This window comes from Urocampus carinirostris, chromosome 12 (genome assembly GCF_059441175.1).
Source record: "Urocampus carinirostris isolate Australia breed hairy pipefish chromosome 12, RoL_Ucar_1.0, whole genome shotgun sequence".
Classification (NCBI taxonomy): Eukaryota; Metazoa; Chordata; class Actinopteri; order Syngnathiformes; family Syngnathidae; genus Urocampus; species Urocampus carinirostris.
Window position 1 is genome coordinate 30,826,093 of NC_142360.1, and position 19,125 is coordinate 30,845,217.

The window sequence follows — 19,125 nt, forward strand, 5'->3', positions numbered from 1 at the left end:
CCACTAAAAACCATACAGTAATTATTCTACCACAATTGCATTACAGTCTTAATTTGGCGCACCACAGGTTGGTAATCCCCAATTTGACAAACCTGATTATAATAAAAAAATTCGAACAATGGAAGCAATTGTAAAAGGCAGTCATGGCCATCGCTCAAGAGCAGTCCCAGCTTCTGTTTGGTTGCTTTGCAGCTCAGTGTTCTATGTTTGTTCTCTATCATCTCGTCCTGCTTGATTCCATCACTTTGTCCTACTTCTGTTTTCATTTCCCGTCCAGGTCTTTTGTGTACTTGAGCAACCTGCTGTATCCCGTTCCTCTGGTGCACCGAGTGGCCGTAGTAAGCGAGAAGGGCGACGTGAAGGGCTTCCTGCGCGTGGCAGTGCAGGCCATATCAGGTCAAATTAAGAGAGGAGGGAGGGTAAGCAAATAAGCACGATTGACTTTTAAATGCTGTTTTTTTCCCACCCTCCAGCTGATGAGGAAGCACCCGACTACGGTTCAGGGGTTCGTCAGTCAGGCACTGCCAAGATATCTTTCGAAGATCAACAATATGAAAAGGTATTTAAACTTCATGACAATATAGCACTAGCAGCTTAACAATGCAAGTAAATCCTTTAGGTTGTTTTTTTTGCCACGAAATGAGTTCCTCTTGTTCTTCCTCTTAAAACAGTAGGGCGCACCTGCCTCCAAATTTTATGTGGAACAAGATACCTTATCAGTGCGTGATCCTGGAAATGGGAAATGATTCGCTAGATTTAGTTTTTCCTTTTATTTTCCTGCAGTTTCAGTCAGAGTCCTGCCCAGTGGGCCTGTCCCGTACCGGAGTATCCCAAGAAGAGCTTCGTATTGTGGAAGGCGAGGGGCAGAGCGCTGAAATAGGACCCTCGGCTGACGAAGTCAACAATAACACAGGTAAAAGTCTTTGTACTGCAGAGAAGTGTTTTTCAACTATTCTGCCGGGGGACACTTGTGTCGTGACAATTTGTCTAGTGTGATGCAGGATATTGCCCAATTTTATCATTGCAAAAAGCATGACATTGTTCAGTATCTTTGCTGTCTTCCAGTGATCATACAGATATTTGTCACTTTCATCCATATTAGTGGGTGGCAGAAGACTAGTATTTTTTTTATTTTTATGTACTAATCATCTGCTAATAAGGTACTACACTTATCACTTATTTTGTTTCAAGATGATGTTAAAGTTTGCACTTTAAAAAGAAAAAAAACTCAATTAAGTCAAAATGTTGAACATAATAGCTTAATTTCATTATTTTTTAATTTTACAACAAAACAAAAAACAAAGATAAAAACTTAAAACGTAAAAATTCCACTAGCAGATCATTTTTGATTTTTACACTTTTTTTTTATTTAAATTTTACACATTTTCAATATTATTAGTTTGTTTTTATTGAAAAACAAGATACAGTACAAATGCAGTAAAACAGGATAGAAATATGATGATATACAAAATTACAGCAAAATGATTGAATCATTTGTATTACCCTTTAAGCCATGGTAAACACAACATGATCATTTAACAATAAAAAGTCTAAAGGACCAAGGATGTAAATCCCAATACACTGCTTAAATAACAAATCTGAACTGCTTTGTAATGTCTCTTGCATTGATTGCAGCTGGCATTGATGAAGAAGATGTAGCAGAGAAGTTGATACTGGACGGCCGAGTGGACGTCATGGCGGAGCATCTGAAAATCGGGAACATTTTCACCTTTCGCGTAACTGTGCTGCAGGCGGCTAATATCTCTGCTGAATATGCTGACATCTTCTGCCAGTTCAAGTAAGGGGAAAAAGTGTCCTTGTAACAACATACATTATTGTCACAATTTAAGATTCAGGTCGAAATAGATGAAAAGCCTTGGTATCTTGTTTTATTTGGTGTCTTCTCCCATGAACAGCTTCATCCACCGACACGATGAAGCCTTTTCCACGGAACCCTTGAAGAACACGGGCCGTGGGCCCCCGCTTGGCTTCTACCACGTGCAGAATGTAATCATCGATAATGATGAAGTTTCGCTGCTTGTTTGTTTTCGGCAGTAATTTCTATTGAGGCTTGTGACTCTCTTCAGATTGCAGTTGAAGTGACCAAATCGTTTGTGGACTACATCAGCACACAGCCAATCGTGTTTGAGGTGTTTGGACACTACCAAAAACAAGCTTTTCCGTCTCTCTGTAAAGATGTCATCAGGTAACGTGTTTTTAAAAGGTGTATAGAGTACATACAGTGGAACCTCGGTTCCCGACCATAATCTGTTCCAGAACCCTGTTCGAAAACCGATTTGTTCGATCACCGAAATCATTTTTCCCATTAAAAATAATGTAAATCGTTTTAATCTGTTCCAACACCCTGAATTTTTACCTTGAATGTTTAACGTAAACATGAAGCTAACCCAGGCTAATCGTACGTCCGCGTTATTGTAATCTTCCGTACGAAAGATTACGCTTACATGAACGTGTAAAAATAAAAAAATCAGGTCGTTTACAAGTCATTTAGCACCCGGGTCTCCACAACAAGTGGTGAGCGGTTCATTGGAAAGGGGGCTCTGTTCCAACACCTTGAATGTTGGGCTCCATTCTAACACCCTGAATGTTTAACGTAAACATGAAGCTAACCCAGGCTAATCGTACGTTCGCGTTATCGTAATCTTCCGTACGAAAGATTACGCTAACATGAACGTGTAAAAATTAAAAAAAAAAGGATAAGGAAAAAAATTATGAATAGGATTTCTTACCTTTGTGGTGGTCAGCAGAAGGCGCAGGTGGACGGTGGAGCTATTATGTCTTTCTTAAATTGTTGTATGTACTACTTTTCTTTTTTTCACCTGTAGCAACTTTGCTGCTTGCACTGACTTTCTTTGGAGACATAATTAGGGGCTAAAACACTTCGTACGCCTATATTTGTCAGGCGGAAGGAAGACTGAGATCACTTGCACTCGTTTCTTGGTTTTTATTGGAAGGAAGGAATGACAAGGCGTGATTCTTCGATCTTCTGATTGACGAAGCTTGACAGGCGGGTGAAGGCTTGGCGGGAATGGTCGTGGACAGGCGTAATCGTCGTGTTGTTGGTCTGGGCTGGAGAAGAAGGGCGTCGTCGTGTTCGGAAGAGTGATCAGGAGTCAGACGGGCAGGGCAGGTCATAGACAATTTCGGAAACGGGTCGGCAACGGAGATCAAGTAGAAGAAAACAGGAGGCAGGCGAAGAGTCGGAGGTACGGACTTTCTGAGCAGATGGCAACAGGTAGCATAGTACAATCAGACGGCTTGTTTCCTTGGCGCCAAATCCTGAGCACAGGTGTTCCCGATCCGGGTGATTGTGATAATATTAAAAGCGAAAGCAAAACGAAGCCCGTCCGCACGCAATAACTACACCGTACGCCGCTCAGCATTGCATCCTAGCGTACGCACTCACGCATACGGGCGTTCGAACTCCAGTTTTTTGACCGAACAGCAAAGCAAGAATTTCTCGAAATTTTTGGTCGGTCTCCGATTTGTTCGAACTGAGAGGCGTTCAAAAACCGAGGTTCCACTGTATATGAATATTCTGCAAAAGACTAGAAATGTAGAATAATCTAAACAATCTTATGCAGTGTACCCTCGCCATCTCACGTGTCCTCAATGCATCACATACTTTTTTCTATTAATTAGTTCCTTAGTTAGTTAGTTGAAGTTCCTTGATTTTTGGATCCATTGCCAAATTTTGGTATCACTTGAAGAGTGCTAGTACACTCAAACCAATCAAAGAATTGCCTAGAGCAATCAAAACAAATTGTTTACATGACAAGTGTCGAATGAATAATAGATGTAACTCACCAAAACCAGTGAAGTATTGTGCTTGTATGCTTTCGCTCCAAAAGCGGGCTCCATTGCTGCATCCCGCCTGTTTTAAAGGTTTGCTCTATGTGCCTTTCTAGAATCATAGACTTACACTACATATAGATGGATAAAACTGGTGCATCCACTATATGTGGACCCTAGCATTTTCTCCCCTGGGAGAGGAAAATTAAATTAAAATATCCTGTAGAAATAAACCAATAACCATAGGGCTTTTTTAACAAGTACGCTGTCGTTTGTGTTGAACATACGTCTCTGTATTACAAGTCTAGTTGATTCGCGCCATAAAAATATTTTGAAGGTGGGAAAACTTTACATGCAATATACAATGTCTTTAAAAAGGATTCGCCCCATCCTGATTTATGTTTATTTGCATATCTATCACTCAGAAAAGTATCAGATCATCAAACCAATTTTAATATCACACAGAGACAACCCAAAGAAATAAGAAATGCAGTTTTGAAATGTTGATTCCGTTTATTGAGGCACACAAAATCAAAACCTATCCGGCCCTATTTGAAAAAGTAATTGCCCCTTGAACCTAATAGCAAGTTGGGCCAACTTTGGCAGTGATAACAGAAATCAAACGTTTACAATAATTGGTAATGAGTTTCTCACTATGCCGTGGGGTAAATTTGGACCACTCTTCTTTGCAAAACTGTTTAGAATCTGCCATATTGGAGGGTTTCGAGCATAAACGGCTTAATATTGTGTGGCCCGCCAGTAATCTTGACCACAGTATAAATAAATCTGTACCTCAAAAAAAAAATCATCATTTCACCAGATGTTGGCAGTAGCCCTTTGGCCACCTTGGCCTTGGCTTTTTGTGAGAATTTTAGCCCACATCATTCACAACATAGCGACTGTATATAAAAATTTAAAAAAAGTTGAATGTGGGGGCCGGCGCTTCCTCGATGAATGAAAATTTGACTATTTTCTCACCAAAATCAAAAAAACTGCGTCAGCCCAATTCGCCAAGGGACTGTGGCTGTTTTCAAAGGAGAAAATGTCAAGAGGCACTACAAGACGAAACATGCTGACTACAAAAAGTTAGCTGGAAACAAACGCTGTGAAAAAGTGAAGCAACTGGAAGCTGTTTTAACGGCAGAGCAGCACTTTGTCACGAGAGTCAAATGAAAATGCTACAAAGGCGAGTGAAGAGGTCGCGACGCTGATTGCCAAGCACTGCAAAACTTTCACAGAGGGTGAATTTATTAAAGGCTTTTCAAAGAATGCCAGGCTGATTAGTCGGCCCTCACACATTTTCAGAATACCAAATCCGGCCCACTTTCTTTAAAGTTTGGACACCCCTGTTATAGAATTGACCAACCGAGGGAATATTGTTCTTTCCTAAACTCCTGGCAACTTAATGCAAACATATAATGTGAAACACTTTTAGATGGCTAATCAAAATTAGCATAGACGATACTATTACAGAGGGACCTCGCTACTTCACGGTTCCACGTTCGTGGGTTCAGAGCTTCGCGGGTCTCAAAAATAATAATAATAAGAGAAAATAAATTTTTTAAAAAACATTTTTTTTTAAGCATTTTTGAAGGGGCGTCGCTACTTCGTGGTTGCACGTTTGCGGGTTTAGAGCTTCGCAGGTCTAAAAAAAATATTAATAAAATAAAATAATTAAAAAATAAATAAATACATTATTTTTTTAAGCATTTTTGAAGGGGCATTGCTACTTAGCGGATTTTCACTTTTCGCGGGTGGTTTTGGTCCCGATTAACCGCGATAACCGAGGGATTACTGTACATCAAAATACTTTGGCTAATGCCTAATTCTACTTCGACACTCTCTGTTCTCCATAGTCCACTACGGCCCTGCCGGAGACAGTTTCCCCGTGTGATGCCGTTGTCCAAACCAGGTAAGAACAAACACAAGCACTCTTTGACTACTGTATTGCGGATGATGTTGTGATGGTGCGCCGACAGCAGCGCGTTAGAAATATGTCGTTGGCTGTGAGCAGCAGACTCGGAGCAGAACCAGGAGAAAGCGCTGGAGCTGATCCGTTACCTGGTGCCTGACGTGCTCAACGGGGCCCTGGTGGATTCTCTGTCGGGTCATGCCCTCTCCGCTGCAGGCGTGGCCGTTTCCTTCTTGATGGAAGCGAATGAGCCCACGTGGGCCACCATGCCCGCCTCCATTTGTTCTGTTGTTAAGGCGCAGACGCCCGGTTGGTTCCCGATCAAACTCGGACGATCCTGATATGCAACCCTTTTAATGTCACTTGTTTTATATGAATGAAGTCATCAGAAGTCCAACTTTAATGCGTCAATGCATCAACAATGAAGATTAAGTCTTCTGGAAAAAAAAAGTAAAATACTAATGATCAGACTTGAGGTAAAAATGTACTGATTTATTTTAAAGGAACAGCAACAATTGAGAAGTGACATGAAAAGAGTTTTTTTTTTTAGAGTGTCAGGATTGACCGATTGAAATTTGGTGCTTTTGTATTGCGTGCGTTCTTACTTTCCCTGGCTCATCCTCTGTTGGACTACACACTTTGTTCTGTGGCACATTACTCACATTTTAGATGAGTACTTTCAAGTACGGAGTCTACGAGGGATCATCAACCTTTTTGAGCTACATTTTTGTTACTGATTATCGAAAAGGGGTACCAACTTGATATGTGTTTTTAAAATAATTACTTATCATGAATGAATAAATGAATGAAACCTTTTTTTCAAACATTAAAATAAAAACAGGACAAAAACAATGACTCAACAACAAAATAATGTTACATAACCTTTTTTGAAAAGGGGTAGTAAGAAGCAGACGCTTATTTTCCCTACCCCTTCATCTTCCCTACTAATTACATTCTAAAGATAGCTCCTCTTTTGTGTCTAAATACAACATAATCTGAAAGATACACACATTACATAGGTCAGATATAAATAATTATAATAATAACAATAGTCACATATTTTAAACACTAATCATCGTGGTCCCTCAACGTCATAATGCCACTAGTCACCAAACATCACTGCGGCACCAATGATAATAACAACAATAGCAATAATATTAATAGTAACAGTTATGATACAATAGCAACAATAACAACAAAGTTAACCATAGTTTGTATACGCAGTATTTCCAATCTCCCTCATATCCCATTTTCTTCATCTCTGTATTCCGCCAGTAATGATTTTTTGTATTTAAATTTGAACACGTGAATAGTTGGACATTGTTTGATCTCGTCTTGTAAATTGTTCCAAAGTTTGACTCCACACACAGACACGCACATACTTTTCCTGGTAGTTCTCACCTTTGGGATTATGAATTTAGTACAGCCCCTTAAGTTATAATTTCCCTTTTTCCGAATGAATAATTTTTGGATGTTTTCTGGCAATATGTTTTTGTTGACCTTAAATAGCAGTTGTGAAGTGAAAAAGTTTACTATCATGTTATAACTATGTTGTTACCGTGTCAACATTATGTTATTACCAGATTTATTTATCAAAAGAAGGGTCATAATAGGCTCAGTCAACCACTAAAACATCTGCCTTGTATAAGTGATTGAGATATGTAAATTGTGGGATAATTTAAAAGATCCTTTTGAAATAATTGATCGTACATTTCAATGATTTATCATCCCAGTTAAAGTCTATTTTACTACAAAATCAAAATGACCCCTCATAAATGAGCTATTTTCAACTGGGCTGAGCTGCTCTGAAGAGGCTACCTCATGCCATTTGGCAAATTAATACCTCTGTGACAGATTGGAGAAATAAAAATTCTCACAAAAATTTGGTCAATTATGTGCCCGGATGCACTCCGGTTTCCTCCCACATTCCAAAGACATGCATTTCAGGTGGATTGGCCGGTCCAAATTGTCCCTAGGTGTGAATGGCTGAGCGAGTTGTCTGTCCCTGTGTGCCCTGCGATTGGCTGGCAACCAGTTCAGGGTGTCCCCTGCCCACTGCCCGACGATTGCTGGGATGGGCTCCAGCACCCCGCGACCCTACTGAGGATAAGCGGTGAAGCTAATGAGATGAGATGAGATGTGCCCGGATTTGATTTATGCTCATGTGAGCTCTCACTTTTACAGATATATATTTTATTTTGAAAAGTGGTAATAATATTAAATATTGAATGCTTAGTAATATTGCATTTATTTCCTCAAAAGAAAATAACAAAATCAGTTATAGAAGAAAGGAATTAATTAAAAATATATATATTTTTTTAAAAATATTTTTCTTGAAATTAAAAACGATATTCTGATAAAAGTCTAATTTAAATGTTTTTCCCCCAAAAAATCTTATTTTTTATTAAAATTAAATTGCCAACATTTGTTTTCATCAGTCCCCATAATCTTTTTATGAGATATTTTTTTACATTATTTTCAAATTTAAAACTATACATTTAAATGGCATTAAAGTATAAGCCAGCAGGTTAACACAACAAAGTTTTAACATAGCTAGCCAAATATAGATGACTTTCTCCCCTAGAATTATAATAAGAAAAGGGTTTTAGTTTTAATTTCTCAGAAACATTTTAGACCAGAGAAAGAAAAATCAATTATAGGTGTTTCCAGGTATTCAGAAGAAATTTTTTTTTTACATGATATTATTTTTGGGGTAAAATCTGGTCAAATTAAGTGTTGTTTTTTATGGGGTAACATTGTGACGGAGTGTGTAATTTATATTTGCAAAATTTTACTTTTTCAGAATAACGTCCTATTACAGGTGAATAACCATTTAAGTTATGAGGATAGTGTGACTTGTCTTCTCTTCTTCCTTCCTAAATTGCTTTCCTGTTTCTTCCCTCTCTTTGTCCCACGTAGCCAGCATTATCTGTTGTGTATTCCGGTCTTTTCTAACATGTCATATTCCTTTTTTTAGTGCCGGCCACCAAACTTACAGCGCTAGCGCGCCCACAGGTTGGGCCGTGCCACTGTAAGTATGACCTGATGGTTTTCTTTGAGATCTGTGAGCTGGAAGCCAACGGAGAGTAAGAACATTTCTTCATGAAACTATTTTGTGCAATTTCCAAACATCAAATAAGAAATCTATTTTTCTTTTCTTTTTTTCAAGCTATATCCCTGCTGTGGTAGACCACAGAGGAGGAATGCCTTGTCACGGAACCTTCCTATTGCACCAGGTAAGTCCTATTTGTGGCCTTGGGGGTATGGCACCCGCCCCGAGACTGGGAGGTTCTGGTTCAAGCCTCGGCCGAGTCATACCTAAGACTTAATCATTGGTACCCGTTGCCTCCCTGCTTGGCGTTCAGCATTAGGTGTTGGAATTGGGGGGTTTGCTCACCTAATGACTCCCAACACCTCAGTTGGGTTGAGCGAGGGGGCTGGGAATCCCCTCCTCTGAATCAATCTCCCAAAGAGAGTCAGAAATGACTCTAGCCACCTCCCACTAGGAGGATATGGCTGTGGTATATATATATATAAGTCCTATTTGTTACAAAAGAAAGCTGTCAGTGGCCTTAAAAAAAACAACAAATATATTTTATATCTATAGCTTAAAGTAATTGTGTCTTTACAATAAAGGGCCTCCAAAGGCGAATCACCGTCACCATTGTGCACGAGTCTGGCGGCGACATTGAATGGAGAGACGTGCGAGAGCTTGTTGTCGGTACGTTGTGGCAACATTGTACATTCGTGGATTCTCTATTTCATGTCTTCTTATCAGTGCACTTATTTTCTACACCAGGACGTCTCCGCAACACCCCTGAATCTGACGAAAGCATCGTGGACCCCAACATTCTGTCACTGAACATCTTATCTGCTGGCTACGTCAGACCCTTGCACGATGACAGGTACACTTGGTTTTTGTGTGTACTTTGACGTTGTAACATAGAGGGCTTCATTTGATCATTTAAGGACTATAGTTATAATAATCCAATTCTGGCTTGCACTACTGTATTAGCTTATGCATACTACTAGGACGTTACATGTTACTATTGGTGTGCACCAGTGACGTGTGGTGAGGTTCGTGTCTGGTAAAGCACAGACAGATTTACTAACAGATTAAGCTACATCATATTCATAATGGCAGCACGGCAGCGCAGTGGTTAGAGCAAGTGTGGCACAGTTCTGAGGTCATGAGATCAAATCTTCCTGTGTGGAGTTTGCATGTTCTCCCAGTGATTGTGTGAGTTTCCTCCGGGCACTCTGGTGTCCTCCCACATTCCAAAAACATGCATGTCAGGTTAATTGGCCGGTTCAAATTGTCCCTAGGTGTGAATGAGCGGGAGAGTTGTCTGTCCCTGTGTGCCCTGCGATTGGCTGGCAACCAGTTCAGGGTGTCCCCTGCCCACTGCCCGATGATAGCTGGGACAGGCTCTAGCACCATAGCGACTCTACTGATGATAAGCGGTGCAGATAATGGATGGATCATATCTATAGTTTGTTGGCAGAGAGAGAACCCAATATATAAACTGTAGCGTTGAAAAAAATATTTTTTTGTCTTACTTTAACTTATGAATGCAGTCAATGAGCTTCTCTTTTTGAATAAAAACTTCAAAAGATAAATTATTATAAGAAAAGGTCCATGCAATGAGAAGAAAAACTGGATGACATGACTTGCTGTTGGTTTGCTAATACTATCACTTATTCTATTTTTGGGGTTGAGGTGTGCACCAAATCAGAATCCTTTGTCTTGTTATCGCCCTCTGCCATGAGACAAGAGAACTGCCTCACTGCATTTTCAGACGCTCAACACAGTAATACGTTACATACCAATTGTACTAATTTTATTTATAATATAATGTGGTAATTCAGCGAGTCTTGAAAAAGAAATATGTTAAATGAAAACGTTGGGGAGAATGAGAAAGAACTGTCGCACTTGATGAATATAACCATTTATTACTTTTTAAATTTTATATTTCCTTAATGTCATCAACCTTCCCTGACTGCACGTCACTCTGGTGCACCTAATTTCCTTCTCTCAAATAGTTCTCATGGATATTAGTGTAACTATTTTTTTTCTCTCACTCCTAATAGTTCTCATCTGACGCTTTATGTACATGGGGTGTTTTTGGTGATATGATTTTTGTGCATCATTGTATCTGCATTTAAAGAGATGATAAGGAATATTGCATAAATGATCAGATAGATTTTTATGTGTACCGTACATGGAACAACTATATCATACGCTCGCAGGCAAAATGGTTGCCAAGACTTGACATTATGCTAGCTGGGCGAGCTTCAGATGTCTGCTTTCATGTTTGTCAGTTCGTATAGTATCATCTCATTCATTGTCACGCATATCAATGTGTATATACTGTGGATTTACTTTATTTTTGAAAAACATTTTGATACTTTTTGAGGTGTTTACATTTAAAAAAAGCTGAACTTTTTTTGTTTTTATTTGAAAAAATACTAATTTGATAATCGTGCAAGGATTTTTTTTAACAAAATAATAATGACTTTGGTTCTAAAAAATGTTTTTCCTTTAATTATATTTGTATTTTTGGAAGATTAAAATCATAAAAGCTTTATTTTGTTTTATGCCAAGCTGATGTGTTTTAGGACTTCATACTGTTTTTTTATAATGATATAAACAAAAAGCTATTTAGCTGCCTGATAGTAATCTTAATCATTTGATTCAAATATGTTGGAAGAGAGGACAGATCTAAAATTACAAATGGATTAGAAAATGATAAGACAAGAATACAATATACAAGAAAAGTTACCATCATTTTCGAAATCATTGCATGTTTTTTTTTTTAATTTCAAAAGCACGATTTTCTCATCACTATTGTCATAGCTCAAAAAAGAAATTCCATGACAGAAGCACTACATGCAGCACATTCTATTCAAACTTTTGCATAATAAAGATAATAATGATAAAAGTAATGCAATTTTGTTATCATGCATGTAGATTATCGTGCTAAAATATTATTCACTTTCCAAAATATATAAATCAATGATTTAGTTATGACATCCTTATTATATGCAAGTATGAAGTGTAAAGATTGTGTCTACAATCTTGAATATTTCAAACTTATTTTAATATGTGATTGAATTGCGCCATTTTCTCGCTTTGTCAAGCTTCCTGCTTAGTATCGGCCTGTCTTTGGTCTTTTGCGTTGCTGTGCATTGAGGAACTAACATGAAATATTTGAATGGCTGCTAATGATCTTTCCCCCCAATCCACGAATGGAATGTGTGGTTTTGAAATTGATTTTCCTTTTGCAGACAGTTTCTTGATTCGGACATGCCTAGGTATAGTGCATTTGTTTTTTATTTTATGTACAGTGAACTCCCGTTTGATGCAGGTGACAAAACAAAGAGTAAAAATTCTTGCTTTCAGTTGATTACAGTTAAAGCTCATTTATTTAACCCTGGACAACACACAGGTCTTAATTTTCCAAAGGAGAAAAGGGGGTTCTGGAGTCCACCAGGGTTAAACAGTATTTATCTAATTTAATTTGGGGGGTCTTCGATTGTGAGCTTACCAGAAATTACATTGCATCTCTATGAAGAACCACAATATCGCGTGGGTTCACTGTACCGTATTGTATTATCATGTCATCTTCACATCTGTGTCTCATGGTCGTTTCTTCATCAGCTCCAACGATTTTGTTACTTGTATGAGCTGTTTCTCCTCCCTCCCTTGACTGAAGTGTGTCTGCATGGCCAGCTTTGCAACTAGGAAACAGGGTGCAGTGTTGCTTTTAGCACATTCACACAAATGAAGTTACTTACGGGACTCGTGGCAAATCCAGTAGTTCACGTCCTGCCTTTTAGTCTTCCTCTCTCACCCTACCTCTTTCCCTGTCATCTTTTCTTCCTCGCAGCATCTCCCGTCTGGGACTTGATCCGAGGTATTGATCCTCTGACTCACTTGCATATGTCTATGGAAAGCCTTTGAGCATTTTGATTTATCAGTAGTAGTACTAGTTTGCGCTTAAGTCTTACTAGATAGATAGATAGATACTTTGTTCATCCCCGAAGGGAAATTCACATTTCCAGCAGCATCCCTGAGCTGAGAACAATAGAGAACAATCGAAAATAACACGGGAGCTGCTGGAGTGGCTGCCATTCGTGACGGCGCCGGAAGAAAACTAGTAGGGAAGCTACAATTTACTTTGGAAGTATTAAGGTTACAAAATGTTTAGATAATAATTATTGATTTTAAATCAGTATTTAATGCAATTGTACATGGATAGCATTTAACTAGCTTGGTTATATGTCACGAATAAGTAGTTACTAAAATTTGTTTAATCATCAGAACATGCCTCAGGTAATTCCAATTTTTAACTGTTGAGTTTCTACACAGCGGCTAGGTGGTTAGTGCGATGCAGAGGTTCAGGGTTCAAGTCCAGGTACTGCAGCAATTGTCCCTATGTGTGAATGAGCGAGTGAATGGTTGTCTGTCTCTTTGTGCTCTGCGACTGATTGGCAACCAGTTCAGGGTGTCCCCTGCCCACTGCCCGAAGATAGCTGGTATGGGCTCCAGCTTCCCCGCGACCCTACTGAGGATACGCAGATAATGGATGTATGATATCAATTATCAGATTATTTGAAATAATTCGATGTATTTACCATCCCTACCACTGATGTTAAAATGGTCTCCTAGGTAATGTCCAGCACTTTACTTACAATATTTGTAGTAGATGCCATCTAGTGGACAGGTTCTTTGTTAGTAACTTCTAGTTTTTCTGCTGGGGCGTCAAAATTGTTCAGTTCAGAGCCAAGTTTGCATTAGTTATCTTCGGGTGGATATTGAGGGAATCAAAGACAACCAGCTTTATGAGAGATTTGTCCGGCGTTTGGCAGATAACTTAGCCTAGTATGGTAGTTTACGCGACTGATCCAAGACTGTAACTCATAGTATGCAAAATTTTGCTTCTAATATAATGAAGTAAAACTGATTATTTTCAGTATTTACAGTGAGTTTAAACTTTGTGGGCTACTAGTACTACAATTGACATCCATTTCCTAACATTAGTTTACATCTATTGCTTCAGAAAAGTGATATACGCATCGTGCATATGGCAACTATGACATAGTTTTGCCTCATTTGTGTCATGCAGTTGAAAACTAGTTTATAGATTTTCCTCTGGAGTTGCATGGAGTTGTACTAGTATACTAGTCACATGAATCAAGAAAAAATAATGATATTGCAGCTTTTAAACAATGCTTTATCGGCTTTCCATGCTCATCCTCATTTGTTTCTTCATCCTAGTAAAACAGCATGATGTCATCGTTTCTTCGCCACTAACTCACCGGCGTAGGCTCTAGCATTGTCTCGTATTGATTAACTTGATTGTTGGCCTTCAGGACGTTCTACCGCTTTGAGGCAGCGTGGGACAGCTCCATGCACAACTCCTTGCTTCTCAACAGAGTCACTCCATACGGCGAGAAGATCTATATGACACTCTCTGCTTATTTGGAGGTGAAGCATGAATGGTTGTCATGTCATTATGAATAGATAGACAGGTTATTTTCATGCACGGATTGGAGGACATGTCATGATTCATGTGTGTTTTTTTAGCTGGAGAAATGCACACAGCCGGCAGTGGTGACTAAAGACGTGTGTATGGTCTTCTACTCTCGTGACACTAAACTGTCTGCATCACGCTCGATTCGCAACCTTTTCGGCACCGGGAGCCTGAGAGTAGCAGATGGGTGAGTTTTACCTGCAGTACTCACACTGAAAGCTGATGTCACAGATCCTATTTTTGGATCAAGAGATTAAAATGAAGAGTATGAAGAAAACAGGATATTTTTGGTGAGAGTTGGTTTCAATATGCACCATACGTTTTTATCCATTCCTTTTATGTCAAGAAACCGCGTGACGGGTGTTTACGAGGTGAGTCTGTGTAACCTGGCGGACGCGGGGAGTCCAGGTATGCAGCGACGTAGGAGGCGAGTGCTGGACACGTCGGTGGCGTACGTGCGTGGCGAGGAAAACCTAGCCGGTTGGCGGCCTCGCAGTGACAGCCTCATTCTGGAGCACCAATGGGAGCTGGAAAAGCTCAGCCTACTTCAGGATGTCAGTGACCTTAATATGACAGCAATTTAGAATAATACAAAATGTTCACAAAAATAATGTTTCCTTTTTTGTTAATCAGGTGGAGAAGACCAAACATTTCCTGCTGCTGCGAGAGAAATTAGAGTCTACAGTACTGCTGGCAGGTTGTGGGACTCAGCAGTTGGTGAAAGAAGAACTTGATGATGATCTGATAGCACAAATTGGACCCGAAGTTTCTGCCACATCTGAAATAACCACTGAGAGGCAACGGGAGCTCGCCACCAAGGTTGCTTACGTTCTCTATAATCTTGTTGTGTTAAAATAAACATGTATTTACCTTAAATACTCGCATATGGTCCTATATAAATCAAACCCATAGGACCGCTATAGAATAGCCATATACTAAAAGAAATATGTACCCAAAATATTAATGTACCTAAATGTTTTAAACATGTGGATTATAAAGATTAATCTATTGGTAATAAAGATATTAATACAATAATTATAAAATAATGTAAATTGCTAATAAAATAAGATTAAACCCTTTACTGTACCTTTAAGCGGCGCTTGGATAGCAGACACTTGTGCACCATTTTCCGTTTCACAATCATTTCTTTCCCCGACTCGATCGAGGCACTACTTGGGCTGCACGATTTTGGAAAAAAACACATTGCAATTTGTCAGACCAGTTTTGGATTTTGGGTGCGACTTTTGATTTAAACAGAAAATGCATTTCCTCTGCCAGTTTCTTTTTTTTTGGGGACTACTTAACCCTCCTGTCAAATTGACCCGCACTCTTTCGTTAAAATCCCAGAAAAATCCCGTGGAATATATTTTATCTAACTTTAATTTATATGACTTCCTAGATTGGTCCCAACAGTAGAAACACGATATATTCTTTATATTCACATTTCCATGTAAACTGTATAAAAAGTACAAAAATGGTTGTGAAAAGAAAGTCAAATTGACATGCTTTATTCCTAAAAATGAGCGCCCACTTCTGGGGAGTTTTGTAATAGTTGCTGTCTGCTTACACGAGGCTCACACGTGAATGTGTGGCATAGTGTGCTGCTTGCAAGCTTTGCCTTGCCTTTGTTGGCTGCCGTTAAAACTTGCCTGTGAACGGCCGGTGCTGTTAAAACCCAAACTGCAACAATTCTGGGTGGCCAAGCACTCCGTCACTCACAAACATGGGAAAAAAAAAACGCAGTGTCTTGCGATTACACTATCACACTATGTCACATCTCAATATCAATTCGATTTTGGTTAACTGTGCAGCCCTATTCCCTACTTTTTCTTCTCCTTATGACTTCATTGGGACCCATTATTGTAGACAAATATTGGTAATAAAATACACTAAATCTCAATAAAATGAGGTGTTGTCCCCATTAAACACAATTGAGATGGTGTGGATTGATTTAACTTGAAGAAGATATTGTATTTTATGGTTCTAAATTCGGCTTACATGCGAGTATACACGGTATTGATTTTTTTGAACAATTTTGTTTTTTTTATAATTTTGCAATCATTTATCGTTGCTGTCAAACTTTGTGTTTTTTTAATTTTGGTCACTGCACTGTGTTTGATAACTATTCAATCTGACCCAGTTATATTTTTTCTACAGTGTCTGCGGTTGCTCACTCACTCCTTTGACAGAGAGTACACTCATGTATGTGTCAGCGCAAGTGAAAGCAAGGTACTTCCTTCTGCACACCACTTCTTGTGACGATGATCCTTACATAACGCTTCTGTGTGTGTCTGTTTTAGATCTCAGAGATGTCCGTCACCACGTTGAGAGATTCGGCTTCCGTCTCCACCCTCAACACCATCACGCCCTCATCCACTTGCCCGTCCCTTGTAGACGGATGCAATGCCAATGCTGATCTCAGGTAAGTCCCAAGTATCTCGAAAATCATAAACGTGCTACAATAGAGGTTTGTAATAATAGTATAATGAAGCAAATACAGTGGAACCTCGGTTCTCGACCATAATCCGTTCCAGAACCCTGTTCGAAAACCGATTTGGTCGCTCACCGAAAATCGTTTTTCCCATTAAAAGTAATGTAAAATCATTTTAATCCGTTCCAACACCCTGAATGTTTACAATGAACGTAAACATGAAGTTAACCCAGGCTAATCGTACTTTCGCGTTAGCGTAATCTTCCGTACGAAAGATTACGCTAACATGAACGTGTAAAAAAAAAACAAAAGGATTATGAATAGGATTTCTTACCTTTGTGGTGGACAGTGGGGAGAGAATAATCATCAAAAGTTTTTCAACCTCTTCCAAAACTTGCGGCAGTTGCTAACTTCCTTAGCCGAATCACTCGATTTCACCGTCTCTTTATTCTTTACTATCATACTGATAGTAGATTTAGCCATGCGGTATTCACTAGCAAGATCGGAAATTCGCACACCTCTTTCATATTTAGCTATTACGTCTTTCTTAAAGGCAATAGTTTTACGAACAACTTGTCTTTTTTCACCTGTCCTGCTTGCACCGACCTTCTTCGGAGGCATAATTAGGGGCTAAAACACCCGTACGCCGCTCAGCATCGCACCCTAGCGTTCGAACTCCGATTTATTGGCCGAACAGCGAAGCAAGACTTTCTCGAAATTTTTGGTCGAACACCGATTTGTCCGAACTGAGAGGCGTTCGAAAACCGAGGTTCCACTGTACTAGAAATAGGATGAAAATGTTTCTTTTTTCATATGTAGACCTCCTGCGCCACGGTCCCGTACCGTAAGTCCGGGTCCTAATATTCCACATGATGCCGAAGCCAAGAAGTGTGCGGGTGCAGCCTCTGAGGTGAAACCCCGCATTCGTAGATTTGTCCCCGATATCCAAGAAATACGAGTCAGGTGAGTCGGTTTCATCCACTCCAATGACAGATGCACAATTTGTCAGTTTTGAAAAAAACATCGTACGTCTGGAAACCTGCAACAAAAAAAAAGAGCTGATTGCTGGACTTAAGCTACCGTGTTGAATGGTATTTTATAATTCACTCCTCGCAGCCCCATTGTGTCAAAGAAAGGTTACCTTCACTTCCTGGAACCGCACACCAACGGCTGGGTGAAGCGTTACGTGGTCGTGCGTCGGCCATACGTTTACATCTACAACACGGAGCGCGACACCGTGGAGCGAGCCATCCTCAATTTGTCTTCGGCGCAGGTTGAGTACAGTGAGGACCAGCAAGCCATGCTCAAGGTATAACACGTTATATCGTATCGATCAGCGATTTTAGTTAACTGTCTGGGGCAATAATTACAAAAGTTGACTCCAGACCCTTTTTATCCTTCAATAACGTGCAATAAGAACCATACACAGGGTAGGATATCGGGATCATACCAATATTTTATTCATGCAGTCCAAATTATTAAAATTGGATGATTTAATAAAGTTTTTCACTTCACAACTGTTATTTAGGGTCACCAAAAACATAGTGCCAGAAAACATACAAAAATGATTCACTCGGAAAGAGGGAAATTATAACTTGAGGGGCTGTAGTGATTTCAAATTCCCAAAGGTGAGAACCACCAGGAAAAGTATGTGTGTGTCTGTGTGTGGGGTCAAACTTTGGAATAATTTACAATATGAGATCAAACAATGTCCAACTATCCATGTGTTCAAATTTAAATACAAAAAAGCATTACTGGCGAAATACAGGGATGAAGAGAATGGGATATGAGGGAGATTGGAAATACTGCGTTTATAACTATGTTTAACTTGTTGTTATTGTTGCTATTATTATATCAGAACTGTTATTATAAATATTATGTTTATTTTTATTGTTGTTATTAGCATTGGTGCCGCAGTGACATTTGGTAACTAGGCGTATATAGACGTTGAGGGATGCGTATTGCGAAGATTAGTGTATAAAATATGTGATTATTGTAATTACTATAATTATTGATATCTGACCAATGGAATAAGTATATCCACGAGATTTTGTTATATTAGACATAAGAGGAAAGGAGGATCTGTAAAAGGTATTTAATAGGGAAGATAAAGGGGTAGGAAAAATAAGCATCTGCTTCTGACTACCCCTTTTCGAACATGTCATGTGACATTATTTTATTGTTGACTCATTGTTTTTGTCCTGTTTTTATTTCAATGTTCGAAATAAAGTTTTCATTCATTCATTCATTCATTCAACTGTTAATTACTTCGTTATGCTTTTTTTTGCTCTTCGACAGACCCCCAACACGTTTGCCGTGGTCACGGAACACCGTGGAATATTGCTTCAGGCCACAAGTGACAAAGACATGCACGACTGGTTGTATGCCTTCAATCCTCTCCTGGCGGGAACTATCAGGTATTGTGTCGAATG

At 39.3% G+C, this 19,125-nt stretch overlaps 1 protein-coding gene across 7 annotated transcripts in view; it reads left to right on the top strand.

The window, feature by feature from the left end:
- kif1aa (kinesin family member 1Aa) overlaps positions 1–19,125 on the top strand; it is a 58,915-nt gene that overhangs the window by 31,494 nt on the left and 8,296 nt on the right. For 3 of the 7 annotated variants that reach the window (XM_088350424.1, XM_088350430.1, XM_088350425.1), the window contains 21 exons: positions 278–396; positions 474–559; positions 784–913; positions 1,636–1,798; positions 1,917–2,007; positions 2,088–2,206; positions 5,670–5,725; positions 8,703–8,811; positions 8,895–8,961; positions 9,362–9,446; positions 9,525–9,630; positions 12,616–12,642; positions 14,102–14,216; positions 14,316–14,449; positions 14,609–14,816; positions 14,896–15,081; positions 16,420–16,491; positions 16,563–16,684; positions 17,513–17,656; positions 17,810–18,002; positions 18,992–19,110. In XM_088350424.1, coding sequence (XP_088206550.1) covers positions 278–396; positions 474–559; positions 784–913; positions 1,636–1,798; positions 1,917–2,007; positions 2,088–2,206; positions 5,670–5,725; positions 8,703–8,811; positions 8,895–8,961; positions 9,362–9,446; positions 9,525–9,630; positions 12,616–12,642; positions 14,102–14,216; positions 14,316–14,449; positions 14,609–14,816; positions 14,896–15,081; positions 16,420–16,491; positions 16,563–16,684; positions 17,513–17,656; positions 17,810–18,002; positions 18,992–19,110 — 2,451 coding nt within the window. Of the gene's footprint in view, positions 1–277; positions 397–473; positions 560–783; positions 914–1,635; positions 1,799–1,916; positions 2,008–2,087; positions 2,207–5,669; positions 5,726–5,824; positions 6,035–8,702; positions 8,812–8,894; positions 8,962–9,361; positions 9,447–9,524; positions 9,631–12,013; positions 12,041–12,615; positions 12,643–14,101; positions 14,217–14,315; positions 14,450–14,608; positions 14,817–14,895; positions 15,082–16,419; positions 16,492–16,562; positions 16,685–17,512; positions 17,657–17,809; positions 18,003–18,991; positions 19,111–19,125 lie in introns of all 7 variants that reach the window. The other 4 variants (XM_088350428.1, XM_088350429.1, XM_088350426.1 and 1 more) reach the window with 3 other exon arrangements.